The sequence below is a fragment of the Nicotiana tabacum genome, chromosome 1 (assembly GCF_000715075.1).
Source record: "Nicotiana tabacum cultivar K326 chromosome 1, ASM71507v2, whole genome shotgun sequence".
Lineage (NCBI taxonomy): Eukaryota > Viridiplantae > Streptophyta > Magnoliopsida > Solanales > Solanaceae > Nicotiana > Nicotiana tabacum.
Window position 1 is genome coordinate 203,226,726 of NC_134080.1, and position 18,540 is coordinate 203,245,265.

The following is an 18,540-nucleotide window of genomic DNA, read 5'->3' on the forward strand; positions in this document are numbered from 1 at the left end:
CTGGATCCTACAGGGAATGGAGTGGACAGATGTGGCCTATTTTTGCCTGTGACTCACTCCATAAAAAAACTCTTTTCTGTGTCTGATGCAATTCAAAGGTGTACTTGTTTTTTCTTTCTCAGTTGGTGTGACGATATGTCCTGATCCAGTAAAATGCAGATTGTTGTCCATATAAACAAAGAACTACCTGCAACCATGAGTTGAATCGTACACAGATGCATCAAGTTATGTATTAGCATGTAATACTCTTTCAGAGATTGAATCTCAAACGAGTTGTCTTCTTTTCAATCAATATTGTCATAGCCCTATCTCAAACTAGGCAGCAACGTATGACACATGACACAAAATGTCGCCTTGACAATGTCAAGTTCGGTTTCACTCTAAAAGTTCTGCAGATATGAGGCCTACTAGTTGAAGTTGCTGGCTGCTTTGTGGGTGATTTTGGGGTGTTAAGCACAATGTAAAGGCAAGAAGCTAAGTTGAGACAGTGTGGGGAATATAAACTATATTGTGACAAAAGGGTTGATACAGTGCCTTTAAGGCCAAAACTTGCTCTGCAATTCAATGCTCAACTCCTAGCAAAACTACATAAGACACATATGTGTACAAGTGCTGTGTTGGACAATAGGGCCATACGCGCTGCTGGAATGGCTTCTTCCTGTTGTGTGTGCCATAATCGGCTGTTACTGTGTTACACTCCCTGCGTGCTACTCGGTCCTTATGGGTGGTGGTTACTGGCTTATAGGTCCATGTTGGTAGTATGGTGTTCTGATTTTCCTCTCAGTGTTGCTCCTTCACAATCATTGGGTGATGGCTGGTAGCCCCTTTTATCATGTGCTAACCCACCCTGATAAGGGTGGTGCTACCTAGTTCGTTCGGTTGCTACCCGCACACACACGTAAGACTCTCTCTCGCGCAGGTCATGCTCATACAATGGCGCGACAAAATGGGCAAGTTATTGCGATGTGGAGTGCTATGCTTATCATGTCAGGGTAAGTTGGATAAATATGCACTACACATATAGCTGCGTTGTAATAGAGAAGTTTATACAACCACTAGTGCCTATATGCTTCAGTAAAGAGGTATGTCTTGTTCTATTAAGAGCTTACAGTTCCAGGCATGGACATCAAGGTCATAGTTTTGGTTGCTTTGTTGTTTGCCATCATTAAAGCTGCAAACAACAAAAGAAAATGGCATGGGATCGCAATATATTACTCCTGGTTCTCAAAAAACGTCTATATAAATTAATACCAAAACAAAAAACACATTAAAAAAAGAAGAAGATATACATGTATTCCAAACCCTGCCACTCATTATTTGAATATTTCTATTATTTTCTTCTCCTAAAAGTCATACAACAAGAGGCAGCTGATTGAAATGATATCTTTGAATTCTTTCAACTGTTAGGCCAAGCTGTAATTTTACCATCTCTTTTGGCTCCATTCATCTAACTCCTTTCTTTGTACCAAAAAGTCTGTTATTCAAAAACTAATGATGCTCCATATCTCTTCTGCTTCTATATCAGACTTCTGAGTTGGAATTTACACAATTAGTTGGTTGACCTCTTTATCACTTTGTTATTTAAGAGAACAAACAGTTCCTCACATCTCTTCTGTTAACGAAAACGTTGTCTTCTCCATTTTGCCTGGCAATGGATAGTATGAAATAGATCAATAAGAAGCTTTGTCTTCTCCAGTAACTTTGGTCATGGATAGAGTGAAATAGATCAATAGTATTGTTCCAATACTTGACCTGTCAATTAAAAAACAAAAGTCAGCTGTTTTTACAATGCCCACTGGTTTGTACAAGACTACTACTCCCTCTAGTCCATTCCAAATAGAATAACATATTTCTACAATTGAAAATAATAACTTTAAACTCTTCATTTTATCCAATTATCCTTAATGAGAAGCTTTTATAACCACACAAATATCATGGCTCCGTACCGAGTCAAAATACCTCATCTAAACTACCAAAAAGAAAAAGGAATAACATTGTTTAACAAGCTGAGATAATTACAGGGTAGCAAAGAAAATTAGTATCCTCCTGGGATCAACGGTCCAAGAAGGGGAAGAAGATCGTCTGAAACTGAATCTCCTGCCACCAACTTTGCTCTCGGTGGTAGTAACACCGTTGGCGGCCGCCACACTGCTGGTGGCGGCCCCTGCTGTGATCTGATTACGTATGTCTGGTGTCCTGTGATCGGCTGTCCCCACCGTTACTGCCGCCGTCTTTTCAGGAGTGTTAGCTGCTAGCAAAGATGCTGCACTTATAAAAATAAGTTTAAACAAAATTGTACTTATAAAAGAAATTGCCATTGTATATAACTTAAATCGTAAATTTAATACCATTAAGATTACACCATAATTATGTCTTAGCTTACTATGCTTCACTTAATAATTCTAATGCAATGTGGTGCTTTTTTTCTAAATTAGGGGAATAAAAAAGGAATGCATTCTGTAAATTCCAACCCATTGGCATATTATATATATATATTATAATCATTATTATCTTCAACATTTTTGGATGTTATTGAGTGGACAGCTTGGATAATGTAATTTTTCGGTTGTATCCATTTTGATTCCAAAAAATGTTAGTGGCATAGTCATGTCATCAAATCATAGCTCACCAAGAAAATCTTGGCAATCTTTAAAGAAAACATTAACAAAGGGACAATATCTAATAAGATAATTAAAAGATTAGTAGTCTCTAAAACAGGAGGGCTCACGTGCACCTATATTATATAAATTACAAACTAATGGCGTACGTAATTGGCATATCTAGGATTGAAGATCAGAGTAATTCACCTCATCCACTAACATGATTTTTAATGGAATTAACCTAACTACACGGCAAAGAAGGAGAGTCTTAGAGCAACGGTAAAATTATTTTCGTATAACCTATAAGTTACAGATTCGAGTCGTGGAATCAACTGCTATTGCTTATATCAGTGATGATTGCATCAGGTTATATAGGATGTCTACATCACACCTCTTGAGATGCGGTCCTTCTCCGAATCCTGTGTGAATGCAGGATGATTCCTGCACCGGACTGCCTTAAACAAACTACAAGACAACTGAGCTAAGTACAATAATAATACTTAAACATAGTTTTGATCGTGTAAAGTACTACCATATGAAAATAACGAGACCGTGGAATACTTAAGATGTGAGTTGTTTAGTGAAACTATGTTTGTCGTGCAAGTGCATGGTGCATGGTTAGGCACGATTGTCACTTAATAACTCTATCTATGATGGTCAAACTAAATCCTTCATAATAATTATCATTGTTGCTATTATCATAATTGTGTATATTATTATACAGAGGTGGATCCAACATTTGAAAGTGGCGGAGAACACCACTATCGAATAAAAATTTGAGCGAATGTCGGAATCAGAATCGAACCCAAGTAGCTCACTAAAAATCAAGGTGTGCCCCTTTAAATCGGCCAATGAAGTTGTTGAAGATTTGAATCTTAAGGTGCTAATTAAAATATATAGTACTTGTTATTTAAAATATATACACATATGGACATACATTTTTCCGAAGTTGGCAGGTCCGCCTCTGAATATTACGATTAAAGAAGCAAATTTAGGATCTACGTCAGAGAAAAAAATCTGAATAAATAAACCTCAAAACTCTGAAAACAGGATGCATTCTGCAGTGTGTGATTTTAGCATTGATAGAATTAAATTAAGATGGTTGATTAAATTCAAACAATCATTAAATGATGCAGTTGTTTTTTTATCCTAGCTTGGTAGGTAATTGACCTCTATCTCGTCTGTACATATATTTATTAAAAGATACTAAATAAAACTACAGCGGTGATTACGAAATATAGACAAAAACTGCTAAACTTGACAAAGATTAATCTCAATCCTTCTAATTTATATCTCTCCTCGGAGGCAGGGCGGATGTAACCTTTTTGCAATGGGTTCATCTGAACCCATAACTTTCGCGCGGAGTATAGATATTTATGTTAAAATATACTAAAATTTTAATAAATATTAGATTCGAACCCATAATTTTAATTAGGGGTGTACATGGACCGGATTGGTTCGATTTTTATCAAAATCAAAGCAAACCAACTATATCGGTTTGGATTAGTTTGGTTTTGTCGAATTTTTCGGGTTTTTCGAATTTTTTGTTACTTAAATATTATTTCAATCTTACTTTGTTAAACTTTTGATAAGTAAATATATGTTTAGTAAAAATATAAAAAATTTACAAACATATTATCTATTAAAATATTCTTATGAGAGAATTTTCTTAGTAACACATAATAATTATTTTTTTAGTCGTCTGATAATAATGTTTCGTTGATGTACACTTTCAAGGCTAACCGGATTTAGTAATTAAATATAAAAATCAATATGATACCTAAATAATAATAACCACTTCACATTCGAAAAATATATAACAATTTAGTAGATTTTAACATATGATATGAATATGGAAGAACAAAGAGATTAACGCATTTCAGTAACACTTGATGAGAAAGTGATCATATAAACCATTTTTAAGGTTAATAAATACGAAGCACTTTATATACTATTAAATATTATATCCCGCAAGCTGGTCTCAAATATTTCTAGACATTTTTAAAGAAATTTCTATAAAAAATCTTAAAAGTATATATAAAAATTATATATTTATATGTCGGTTTGGTTCAGATTTTTTTACTCAATACCAAACCAAATCAAACCTAGTCGTATTTTTTAATCGGTTTAGTTTGACTTTTCGGTTTGGTGCGGTTTTCCTGTTAGGTTTGTACACCCCTAATTTTAACAGTATAATTAGTTCAATACTGAAAATCTTAAAAGTTGAACCATTCCTGCCTGTTGGAGGGTACATTAAAGTGATGCAACGATTGTGCTTCTTTTCCATGAAACCAAGATTTTCAACGAGGAGATTAAATTGCTATATTTAGGACTCAAATTTGCAAGAACGATCGTACTTTCTATTTAGTTTCTGAATATTTAAATTTTAATTTTAAGATATTAAGTTAATCTAATTTAATTTAACTTTAAAAATTAATCAAATTAACTCCCTAAAAGCGAAAAAATTCACATAACTTGGAAAGGGGAGTAATTAATTTAGCAAACTATTGTTAAATATTTCAACTCGAAGAAAGTGAAAACGAAAAAAATCTATTACCTCTTGGTGAAATCGCCATTAGGTTAGTGTCTTTCTCATTCATAGCGTTGAAGTTTGTTCTTTTCTCGCCGCCTCGCAATGAACCCTTTCTTGATAAGTTTCTCTGCAACTTTTTTCATTCAAACCATTAGTTTAAAGAAGAAGAAAAACGAGAAAAAAAACCACACACACACAAAAAAAGCAAACAAGTAATTCTGGCTTTTGCAATATGACCGCTTTATTAATGAAGAATACCCTTTTTCCCTCTGCAAGTTTTCTTGCTTAAAAAAGAAATTCATTTTGGAATTAGACCAAGATCGAAGTTGGAAAACTAATGAGTTCTTTCCTTAATATTGTCAAAGGAATCTAGTAGTTAAGAAAAATTTGTATTGACATAATGTTTTTAAAATACTTGTGCATGAAGTATCTCGCGTTCCCGCAGGGTTCAAGAAAGTGCCGCACTGAGGGGTGAGATGTAGCTGATTCCACCGTTCTAACTCGTAACTTAGAGGTCAAACAACTTTACCGTTGCTCAAACGCTCACCCTTCGATGTTCTGAAGATGAAAACATTAAAAGGAGAAAGGAAGATGAAATTAACTTACAGTAATTCTTGAATTTCCATTGATTTCTTTCTCCACAAGATGAGATAAGCTTTCCATATTCACAACAAAGCTCTCTGATTTTGTGCTTGTGCACTTTAATCCATTAATATGATCAGAAATAGAGATCTTTTCAACACCCTTTTCTCCAAATTCTCTATTTAAGCTTTGGTTTTCAGCACCCATATTTTCTTGCAATTCAATATGCACAGCCTAAACAAGAGGAGGGTTGGTCCTAATTAGTTGGAAATTGAATATTACCAAAGAGAAAACAGAAACCACATTTAACAATAAAGTTCTAGGAGTTCAATAAAACAGTTGTCAAAGCAAAACTTTGAGAGGGATTAAAAAATTTAAAGCAAATTGATCCCTGTAAAAGAAAAATAGGATTGACCCAGAAAACAAGGCATATTAACTGAATGGGGAGTTGAAGGAACAAGGGCTGATATAAAGGAGCTGTTTGGAAGTTTGAGTCGAGTTCCAGATTTAAATTTAACTATTTTCATTGAGGGGTGTCGAATATAAAGAAATAAATATATCAATAAGTTAAGGGATTCCAGGTATAATCATATTCATAAAAAGTATTGATCTATCTATACAATATAATTTTCTAGTGCAGGAATATAAATTGACTCCCATTGGGTAAGGTACGTGCGCCTATACTTTTAAGTTCTTACCACTGAATGCATAGCACTTTTGAAATTATTGTTTTAGAGTTTATTGTATTATTTGTTCCATTTTATGTGATGATTTGATTAGGCGCAAAATTTATGATCTTTTTTTCTAAAAAAAAGTTTATAGTCTAAAATAATACTCTCTCAGATTTACTTTAATTGATTTTTTGACTGTTTTCAGACATATTAAAGAATTTAGCTTTTAGCGTTAATTAACAATGAAAATAACCAATTAATCTTAGTTTATTCATTGAAACTATGACAAATACTCCTAGGCTCTTTACTCTAAGGCCAACTTTGAAAAAAAAATTAATTCCTTCTTAATATCTGAAAAATCAAATATCGTGGGTAAAAAAATACCAAAAAATAAATTAAAATAAATCGGAGGGAGTAGATATTTGTGTGAATATAAGTTATCTCAGAATATGAGAATTTAAAAATTAAATTGGGTCAATAATATACAATTTGCCTAGACTCCACGTGCCTGTTTGGAAGGTATCACCAACTTGCCTACCCAATCAAGAAATAACAGTTTATTACCTGATGAATTGACAACAAAACAAACACATGTAGTTCAAGGAAGTCAACTTTCCCTATTCAATAAATAAACAACGAATTTCCAAATTCCAAGTGTTTATTATGATGATGAAAAAGCCAGATGCTTTATTTGCAAGATTCCATCCCTTTCTTTTCTTCAACCGCAACATGTATTTTGGTTTTGAAAATAACCGAGTTACCAACCTAACACGTCAGGCAAAAGTCTCTTTTATAATTAATCTTCTTCTTTTATTTCTTTATTTCTTACGCAGACAGAGCTCTAACATGCAAAGACACGTAACTTAGATGTATACCCGGACACAGACAGATATAGAATTTTTAAAATATGGGTGCACAATTAAAGAAAGGAGGAAAATAAGTGTTAAGTGAGAATTAATATTTATTTTTTGAGTAAATAATTAAGTATTAAACAAAGTGCACAATTTAACCTTTATAAAGCATGAGTGACAATACATAATATATGACCAATTCTAGAAAATAAGTGTGGATCCACGTGCCTCATAATTTATGTTATAAATAGATCCACCCCTGTACACAAACATAAATATTAGGTGTGGTTATTTTTTAGTTTTTCGTTTGGTGTTTGATATTTATATTGGGATTGACTAAATTTGGTTCACGCCTGAAAATCCAATATTGGGAGTAAAGTAATACCTAGTAAAGGTGACTTTAGGAGCAGATCTAGTGGGCGGAAAGAGATTCACCCGAAACTCTTTCGCTGAAAAATTACACTCATGTACACATATGGTAAAATTCGTTTTGTGCCTTTATGTAATATACTTTGAATCCGATGACACAACGCAAAAGCATAGTCTAGTGTAGTGGACTTCAAAACCTTTGTGAGGTCACTGGTTTAATTTCTACTTGCCACAATCACTTTTAATTTTGCAAGTTTTTCCTGTTTGAACCTCCTTAGCGGAAATTTTGTCTCCACCACTGAGCGACTCTATATGTTATGGGGGTCCAGCCCATATGTGAAAGAAGAAAAACTTCTTCTTTCTTCCTTTTTGTCAAGCCAGCCAATTTAGACAAGATTTGGGCGGCTGATTTTTTGCAGTAGTGTTGATGTTGTTTATACATCAACATAGGTATTCTGTAACTATAAATAAGTGCCTCTACCTTCATTGTAAGACACACCAATCTCAGAGGAAAAATATATCTGAGAGTTAGAAAGAAAGAGTGAGGTTTCACAGACAGGGTATAAGAAAATAGTTTGTGAGAAAAATAGAGAGTGAGTGATATTGTAGTAAGGTGAGAATATCAAAAGAGGGTTATTTCTTTTGAGTGTTGTAGTGGTCTTTTGAGTATTTTACTCGGACCTACAAAGTGTAAAATTCCTTGTTATAGTGATATCAGTTGCTCTTCTTAGGGCCGTGGTTTTTTACTTATTCAAAAGGGTTTTCCAAGTAAAACATTTTGGTGTTGTTGTTACTCTTTTATTCTTGTTAATTACCATATCTCGGTGCTACATTATTATTCCTCTTTTATTACCGTGAATATTATTTTTGTAGGGGGTTTATTCCCAACAACTGGTATCAGAGCACAGGTTCTGCTCGTTCACTAAAATACTATTCACTGTCGGTAGTACTATACTCGGTGAAAAATAAAAATGTCCGGAGTAAAGTACGAGGTAGCAAAATTCAACGGAGATAACGGTTTCTCAACATGGCAAAGAAGGATGAGGGATCTGCTCATCCGACAAGGATTACACAAGGTACTAGATGCTGATGCCAAAAAGTCTGATACCATGAAAGATGAGGATTGGGCTGACTTGGATGAAAGAGCTGCTAGTGCAATCAGGTTGCACTTATCAGATAATGTGGCAAATAACATCATTGATGAATACACTGCACGTGGAATTTGGACAAGGTTGGAAAGCTTATATATGTCCAAAACGCTGATAAATAAATTGTACCTGAAGAAGCAGTTAAATGCCCTACACATGGGTGAATGTACAAATTTTTTGTCACATTTAAATGTGTTTAATAGACTAATTACATAGCTTGCCAACTCCGGAGTGAAAATCGAGGAAGAAGATAAAGCCATTTTGCTATTGAACTCGTTGCCATCTTCGTACGATAATTTGGCAACAACCATCCTGCATGGTAAGACTACTATTGAGTTGAAAGATGTCACATCAGCTCTTCTACTCAATGAGAAGATGAGAAAGAAGCCTGAAAATCAAGGACATGCTCTCATCACAGAAGGTAGAGGCAGGAATTATCAATGGAGTTCGAGCAACTATGGTAGATCCGGAGCTCGTGGGAAGTCAAAGAACCGATCCAAATCAAGAGCCAGAAATTGCTACAATTGTGATCAACCAGGTCACTTCAAAAGAGATTGCCCAAATCCAAGGAAGAGCAAGCCAGAAGAATGACGACAACACAGCCGCCATGGTGCAAAACAATGATAATGTTGTCCTCTTTATAAATGAGAAGGAGGAATGCATGCACCTGTCAGGTCCAGAGTCGGAATGGGTGGTTGACACAACGACATCTTACCATGCCACACCAGTAAAAGATCTTTTTTGTAGATATGTAGCAGCTGATTTTGGCATAGTGAGAATGGGTAACACAAGTTACTCAAAGATTGTGGAGATTGGTGACATTTGTATCAAGACAAATGTCAGATGCACATTGGTTCTAAAGGATGTGCGTCATGTACCTGATTTGCAGATAAACTTGATCTCGGGAATTGCATTAAACCGAGATGGATATGAGAACTATTTTGCAAATCAAAAGTGGAAACTCACTAAGGGATCATTGGTGATTGCAAAGGGAGTTGCTCGTGGCACGTTGTACATGACAAATGCAGAAATATGCCAAGGTAAATTGAACGCGTCACTAGATGAGATTTTTGCAGATTTGTGGCACAAAAGAATGAGTCATATGAGTGAGAAGGGATTGCAGATTCTTGCCAAGAAATCACTCATTTCTTATACCAAAGGTATAACGGTAAAACCTTGTGACTACTATTTATTTGGTAAGCAGCATAGAGTCTCATTTCAGATATCGTCTGAAAGAAAATTGAATATACTTGATTTAGTATATTCTGATGTTTTGGCCCAATGGAAATTGAATCAATGGGCGGTAAAAATATTTTGTTACTTTTATTGATGATGCTTCACAAAAATTATGGGTTTATATTTTGAAAAACAAAGATTAGGTATTTCAAGTTTTCCAGAAGTTTTATGCTCTAGTAGAAAGGGAGACGGGTCGAAAGCTAAAGCATCTTTGAATGTGACAATGGATGTGAGTACACTTCAAAGTAATTTGAAGAGTATTGTTCAAGTCATGGGATCAGACATGAAGACAATTCCTGGAACCCACAGCACAATGGCGTAGCCGAGAGGATAAACCACACCATTGTGGAGAAGGTAAAAAGCATGCTCAGAATGGCTAAACTGCCTAAGTCATTCTTGGGTAAAGCAGTTCAGACAGCCTATTACCTGATCAATAGGAGTCCATCAGTTCCGTTGGCGTTTGACATCCCAGAGAGAGTTTGGACCAACAAGGAGGTGTCCTAGTCGTATCTGAAGGTATTCGATTGCAGAGCTTTTGCACATGTACCGAAAGAGTAGAGAACAAAGTTGGATGGTAAATCTGTTCCCTGCATATTATCGGATATGAATATGAAGAGTTCGGGTACATATTGTGGGATCCTGTAAAGAAGAAGGTCATCAGAAGCAGAGATGTAGTCTTCCGAGAAAGTGAAGTTGGAACTGCTGCTGATATGTCAGAAAAGGCGAAGAATGGTATAATTCCTAACCTTGTTACTATTCCTTCTACTTTTAACAATCCCACAAGTGCAGAAAGTACGACCAATGAGGTTTCCGAGCAAGCGGAGCAACCTGGTGAGGTTATTGAGCAGGGGGAGCAACTTGATGAAGGTGTCAAGGAAGTGGAGCACCCTACTCTGGAAAAAGAATAACCTCAACCTCTGAGGAGATCAGAGAGGCCAATGGTAGAGTCATGTAGGTACCCCTCCACAGAGTATGTCCTCATCAGTGATGAAGGGGAGCCAGAAAATCTTAAGGAGGTGTTGTCCCATCCAGAAAAGAACCAGTGGATGAAAGCCATGTAAGAAGAGATGGAATCTCTACAGAAAAATGGCACGTACAAGCTGGTTGAACTTTCAAAGGGTAAAAGACCACTCAAATACAAATGGTTCTTTAACTCAAGAAAGATGGAAATGACAAGCTGGTCAGATACAAAGCTCGATTGGTGGTTAAAGGCTTCGAACAGAAGAAAGATATTGATTTTAACGAAATTTTTTCACCTGTTGTCAAAATGACTTCTATTCGAAAAATTTTGAGCTTAGCAGCTAGCCTAGATCTTGAAGTGGAGTAGTTGGATGTGAAAACTATATTTCTTCATGGAGATTTGGAAGAGGAGATTTATATGGAGCAGTCAGAAGGATTTAAAGTAGCTGGAAAGAAACACATGGTGTACAAATTGAATAACAGTCTTTATGGATTGAAGCAGGTACCAAGGCAGTGGTACATGAAGTTTGACTCATTCATGAAAATTCAAACATACCTAAAGACCTATTCTGATCCATGTGTATATACTTCAAAATATTTTCTGAGAATAACTTTATTATATTGTTGTTGCATGTGGATGACATGTTAATTGTAGGAAAAGATAAGGGGCTGATCGCAAATTTGAAGAGAGATTTATCCAAGTCATTTGATATGAAGGACTTGGGCCCAACACAACAAATTCTAGGGATGAAGATAGTTCGAGAGAGAACAAGTAGAAAGTTATGGCTATCTCAAGAGAAGTAGATTGAACGTGTACTAGAACGCTTCAACATGAAGAATGCTAAGCCAGTCAGCACACCTCTTGCTAGTCATCTAAAGTTGAGCAAAAAGATGTGTCCTACAACAGAGGAGGAGAAAGGGAACATGGCTAGAGTTCCTTATTCTTCAGCAGTCGGAAGCTTGATGTATGCAATGGTATGTACTAGACCTGATATTGCTCATACAGTTAGTGTTGTCAGCAGGTTTCTTGAAAATTCTGGAAAGGAACATTGGGAAACAGTCAAGTGGATACTCAGGTACCTGAGAGGTACCACGGGAGATTGTTTGTGCTTTGGAGGATCTGATCCAATCTTGAAGGGCTATACAGATGCTGATATGGCAGGTGACATTGATAACAGAAAATTCACTACTGGATATTTGTTTACATTTTCAGGTGGAGTTATATCATGGCAGTCTAAGTTGCAGAAGTGTGTTGCACTTTCAACAACTGAAGCAGAGTACATTGCCGCTACAGAAACTGGCAAGGAGATGATATGGCTCAAGCGGTTTCTTCAAGAGCTGAAATTGCATCAAAAGGAGTATGTCATCTATTGTGACAATCAAAGTGCAATAGGGTTGAGCAAGAACTCCATGTATCATGCAAGAACAAAACATATAGATGTGAGATATCATTGGATTCGTGAGCAGGTAGAGAACGAATCTTTACAGGTCAAAAAGATTCACATGAGTGATAATCCTGCGGATATGCTAACCAAGGTAGTACCAAGAGACAAGTTCGAGCTTTGCAAAGAACTTATCAGCATGCACTCAAACTAGAAACTCCGGTGTTATCCCCTTTAGGTGAATGAGACTCGAGGGGGAGATTTGTGGGGTCCAGCCCATATGTGAAAGAAGAAAAACTTCTTCTTTCTTCCCTTTTGTCAAGCCAGCCAATTTAGACAAGATTTGGGCGGCTGATTTTTTGCAGTAGTATTGATGTCACTGCATACATCAACATAGGTATTCTGCAACTATAAATAAGTGCCTCTACCTTCATTGTAAGACACACCAATCTCAGAGGAAAAATATATCTGAGAGGTAGAAAGAAAGAGTGAGGTTTCACAGACAGAGTATAAGAAAATAGTCTATGAGAAAAATAGAGAGTGAGTGATATTGTAGTAAGGTGGGAATATCAAAAGAGGGTTATTTCTTTTGAGTGTTGTAGTGGTCTTTTGAGTATTTTACTCGGACTTACAAAGTGTAAAATTCCTTGTTATAGTGATAACAATTGCTCTTCTCAGGGCCATGGGGTTTTCCCTTATTCAAAAGGGTTTTCCACGTAAAAAATCTTGGTGTCGTTGTTACTCTTTTATTCTTGTTAATTACCGTATCTCGGTGCTACGTTATTATTCTGCTTTTATTACCGTGAATATTATTTTTATATGGGGTTTATTCCCAACATGTGGTATAATAATATGAAATTTCTAGTTAATAATGAAAAAATACTTATTACTCCACGATAACCATCGTTGGTATATTAGGTATGCTTATACTTTTTGATAAGTTTGTTTCTTCTTTCTTTGTTAAAAAAAGAAGAGAGGATGATGAAAGGGAAATTCAACGAAAGATTAAAAAATCACGTGAATGTGTTAAGACCCAGAATTGAAACTTTGTTCTTAAATGAGTGTTTGTGATGTATTTATGCGCTGGTGATTGTATAATTGTATCGGTTCTTTAATGACAAAGCTGACTTTGTTTGGTTGGGTTTCAATTCGGTGCATTGACCATGTAAAGGAGATTTAATTAATCAGATTATAAAGTAATTATAGATAAAAGATCTGTGATTGGTTTTTAACTAGTATCTGATGAAAAAATTATTAAATTTTGTTATAATAGATTAAATTATACTAATAGCACACAAATATGTATATTATCATTAATAAATAAATTAATTCCAATTTTGCAGGAGATAATTAAAAGTTGTTATAAGTATGAGAGTTAGGTTCACGTGGCTAGGGTCTAAGTTATCAATATAATAGCGTCATTTACTTCCTTAATTGTTTTGTATTGATATACTCCTATATTTTTAATTTATGCGAACATATTACTATTTAGTATTTAGGAGTCAAACGAGTTTTTTTTATTATATTTTTTTAAAATATATTTAAATATTTTGAATTATTAACTATTGTGATTTATTTTTTATCTAGGTTCTACAACAACAACAACAACAACAATAACCCAGTGTAATCCCACAAGTGGGATCTGAGGAGGGTAATATGTACGCAGACCTTACCTCTACCCGAGAGGCAGAGAGGCTGTTTCCAGGAGACCCTCGGCTCAAAGAGGCAACAAGAGACACTATATTAGTACTATCAATAGACTCATAATAAAACAACATAAAATACCATGAAATCCATAACATAACATAAATGCCATAAAAAACAAAGTAACAGCAATATAAGAGATATAGGAAATACGAGAAAGATATAAAGTATTAATACACAGCAAATAAAGCCCATCATCAGTAGTTGATCAATAGCATCCTAAGACTAACTCCTAACTGGCTAGTCTCACTCTAGTGCGCTGTAAAAAAGACATCACAATTTCCCCTAACCTACAACCTTAATGCTCGATCTAGGTTCTAAATATGTAAATTTTATTTTAAAAAAAAACTAAAATATTTATGTCTAAATTCACATCGAAAGTTAGTTGATCTGACCTGAGTACTCCAAAAAAATTCATATAAATTGAAACGAATAAAAGATTTGTTTGTTTATTTTCCGGTATTTATAAGAAAAAAACATTATGCCTTCTAAGATCTATTATTCACGTAGTACATGATCATATGCTTTTTTATATATTTTTTATTTCTTTATTTTGTGGGGGGTACTCCAAAATTTCAGAAAGGATACATACACTTTGGTTGAGAGACGTTGCTTAAATAGCCGGGGGGGGGGGGGGAGGGGGAATTATAATGTACAAATTTGGATAACGTATAAAGCTTGGATGCTACTCCTTTATCCCAAAAAAAAAAAAAAAACTTAATTAATTACGCAAAAGCATGTGAACTGTTAGAACTGATTGGTTGTTTTGCTCCCAATTTTGCCATTAAACGTCGAACACACCCTTTGGACATTTAATAAATTTGAAATAACTTCATTTTCTTTCAAGTTTATGGGAACTTATCTGTATTTATCTTTAGAATTTCAAATATTACTAAATGAGATAGACATATCACAAAATATCTAAGTTTATTTTTGTATTTTGCTCTGTAAAGTTATTTGGGAGTGAGGTAGGGAAGGAATTAACACAACTAAAGTTGGACAAAGAAAGTGAAAGCTTAAAATTTGCCAAATGAATGAATTCAGAATGAAGAAGTCATCAGTCCACGTAGCAGTTGCTTTATTGTTATTCTGCGAAGTGCTCAAAAATATGTTTTACTTTTTTCTTTCTCCCTTAAATGTTGCTATAACAAAGTGCTCTCTCCTTTTCAAAGTTATATAGCAATTTTTGACTGGAAAAGTATTTACTTGTAAAACGGTACAATTGAATTTGTAACGTGGTTTATAGATAAGCGAATTGATTTGATCCCAAAATAATAAATAAATTAAATAAAATACAAGACTTAGTATTAAAATCGAGATAAGACAGCAAATAGCTTGGTTTCGGAAACAGAGCTTCCGGAGGCAGCAATATGAATATCAATAAGCAAGAAGTGAAATGTTATTGAGCTTTTTTGTCAGAAAATTTGTCTCCTTTATAATGGTTCTTGAAGTCACTATTTTATAGTTGCACCTATGGAACAAGGTCCTAAGATCAAACACCTCTTCAATGACAATTATGGAGGCCATTGATGAATGACAATTATGGGGGCTTCCCGATACCAACCGAAGTTGCTGCCCCCGGTCTTGGTTTCCACCTGTCTCACTTTTCGTCTATCTCTGGTTTCACATATCGCTCTATTATACGAATATTTATTATGAACCGATTTTACCCTATACAGATAGTCCCCTACTTTCCGGTGGCACATCTTTGTGTCATCGGAAAATTGGTGAAGATACCTTTCTTGGCAGAAAATTTTTTGTTCTCCTCTAAAAAGTTTATGACGCATGATTAGCACGCCTTTATGCATTTAATGCCCCGAACACGCGTCACTCCATGATTTAGCAATACTTTCCCCGATTCTCGAGGTAATCATGGCCATGATTTAGCCACCTATTCCTTTACTTATATGCCTCATTTTTCTTCTTTTACACTTCATAATTTTTCGAATTCTCTCAACTTTGCTTACTCAACTCTTTCTTGCTTTCACTCTTCCTTAACCTTCTTCTTCGAAGAATTCTTACTTCCTTCTGCTAACCATGACCTCCTCCTCCAAGCACACGAGCTTTTCAAAAAACAAAGAAAGCACCAATGATGTTGCCCCTCCTACGGTGAGCATTATTATTCCCAGAAGGCTTAGTACAACCAAGGACTTTGAAGAGAAGTTTTCTTATGCTAACTCCCGCACATGGGCTGTTGGTCTGTACCCTTCTTCCATCCGTCCTTCTAGCATTTCTACCGTGAAGGAAGATTGTGGTTTCCATGACCTGGACATTATCGGTCCTGACCTGGCGGAGCGAGTAACCTTCCCTAAGAAGTGTTTTACGTACGTTTATACATAACCCTTTACTTTGGGCCCATTTTCATTGAGCGAGGGACTTGACCCCATAATCCTGGAGTTCTGCTTCTGTTATCAAGTCTGTTGGGCACACATGAGCCCTTATGTGTGGAAGATGATAGCCTGTCTTCGGCGGCTATGCCAGGAGACGCGGGAAGAGCTCTCCTAGGCTCAAATGATGAACCTTTACTCCCTTAAGATTTTCCTTAGGAGAGTAATAAACTCTAGCAAATGTGGCCGCCATACTTTGCTCACCAGCATAGATGATTATAACCACCATAGATGGATGGAGCGATTTGTTGTAGTTGCCACCCAGGATATCATCCCGGCCACAACTCTATCTTTCTCTGAGTCATGGACTCATACACATAAGTTCAATGTCTGTCTTTTCCCTGATTAAAGGTTATTTCAAGTTGTTAATGATCTTGCTCTTTTTACTATTTCAGAAACTCGGTGGACACCACCAAAGGTTGAAGGCTTGGACCAGTGGATCCAGAAGATTTTGGATATTACCACACCTGAGACCTGCCGTTGAAAAGAACTAGCCCTCAAATACGGGTAGAAGGCCAAAAATCATGGTAAGTTGATTCTTGAACTAATCTTGTTTTTACCTGATGCATAAGAAAATTGGATAACTTCTCTTTGTGTTGAATTCAAATCTTCTGCAGGGCTCTGTTACCATCCCCGAGGAGGACGTTTTGGCTGATCCCACAAATACGATGAGGTTGCTGCAGGAGGTTTTCACCCGAATGGGCACCATCGAACATGCTTTCGGTGTATGTGCTTCTTCTCAGAGTCCCCGAGCAGAGAACAAGCAACCAAAAAGGCAACGTTCCTCTACGACCGAGGGTAAAAATAAAAGGGAGAAAAATGACGCACCCGAGCCAGCTGCAGCCATTGTGGTGATTAATGATGATTGGGGAGCCAGTGATGAAGGGGCTTCCCTACATAGGAGACGATGACCTTCATCGGCTCAATAGAATTCTCAATCTGAAGAGCTAATAACACCAACCAAAGACAACGTCCAAGTGCTCTGGGGGGGTGTGATATAGTGGAGGATGCCAATTCTCGCTTTCGAGCCCAGTTGCTGCTCCCAGTACTGTGAGGCTGGATACCTGGACTTTTTCATCTTCGATTGATGAGCAACCAATAACTAACACTACTTTTGCCACAACTGCTTCTCAACCCACAATGCCATCAATTTCATCTTCTTCTTCGCTAGACATTCCTTCACCACCAGCAACTGCTACATCATCCCCAACGATCGCAGACACCCGAGGGGAGGATGTCCCCCCTCCCTAGTCACCAGACCACGAGAATTCGGGGCATAAATATTCACCCCCTCTGTAAATCCTCAGAGGAGTAGGGGTATCTCCCTCTCGATATCTACAGAGTGTCATCTGATGTCTTGGCCAGTAGAACTTGCCCATTATCTGAAGCCTCTAGCTTCAGAGAAAGATAAGAAGAAAATACACTATATTTCGGGGGAGTGTATGGTGAACAACGCCACACACAACGCAACATCGGTATGATATTTGTTCCTTTAATTGCTTCTCCTTGTCTTGTTATGATATGATTTCTGATTTAAATTTTTGCTTTGCAGGCTAACTTCCTTACTTTTGAAGGAATTCGGAAGTTGATCCTCGATAAAGAAAAACTCACGTCCGAGGTGGACCAATTGTTGGCCAAGCGGAACCAAATTGCTGCTCGTCTCCCGACACTGGAAGCACAAGTTGCCGAAGCCATTGAGTTTGAGGCTCGGTTGCAGTTGAGTGAGCAGGAGGTGATGACCCTTAGCTAAGAGGACGCCCTGTTAAAGGTACAATTTCAAGAGGCCAAGGCAAAATGGTCTGAGGTTCAAGATATTATTCTTGCTACTGGCGAGCGCGAGACTACCTCTACTTAAAGACTGAATAATTTGGAGGAAGCCTTGAACTCCAAAGTTGAAGAGGCTGCTACTGCTGAGAAGAAGCGTGCCTAGATGGAAGAGAAGTATAAGAGTGTCATGAAGCACAATAAAGTTTATAACTCCACTATCTATGACCTTGATCTCAGCCTTCTGGCCATAAGATCCGAGCAGAATAGCCTTTCGACCGATGTTGATCAGCTTAAGTCAAAGCTTCAGCACCGAGTGAATTCCCTCATTGTTGAAAAAACATATTCTATGT

At 36.4% G+C, this 18,540-nt stretch overlaps 1 protein-coding gene across 2 annotated transcripts; it reads right to left on the bottom strand.

Annotated features, from left to right (window-relative positions):
* Positions 1–1,974: 1,974 nt before the first annotated feature.
* On the bottom strand, positions 1,975–6,383 carry LOC107786691 (uncharacterized). 2 transcript variants are annotated; one of them, XM_016608211.2, is made up of 3 exons: positions 5,740–6,383; positions 5,158–5,266; positions 1,975–2,248 (listed from the first exon to the last, which is right to left on the bottom strand). In XM_016608211.2, exons 1-3 carry the CDS (start codon positions 5,920–5,922, stop codon positions 2,016–2,018), a joined length of 525 nt encoding a protein of 174 aa, XP_016463697.2. In that variant the 5' UTR covers positions 5,923–6,383; the 3' UTR covers positions 1,975–2,015. The 2 variants fall into 2 exon arrangements, with proteins under 2 accessions (XP_016463697.2, XP_016463696.2); XM_016608210.2 differs by having other exon boundaries at positions 1,981–2,263; positions 5,740–6,353.
* Between the last annotated feature and the right edge of the window lie 12,157 nt (positions 6,384–18,540).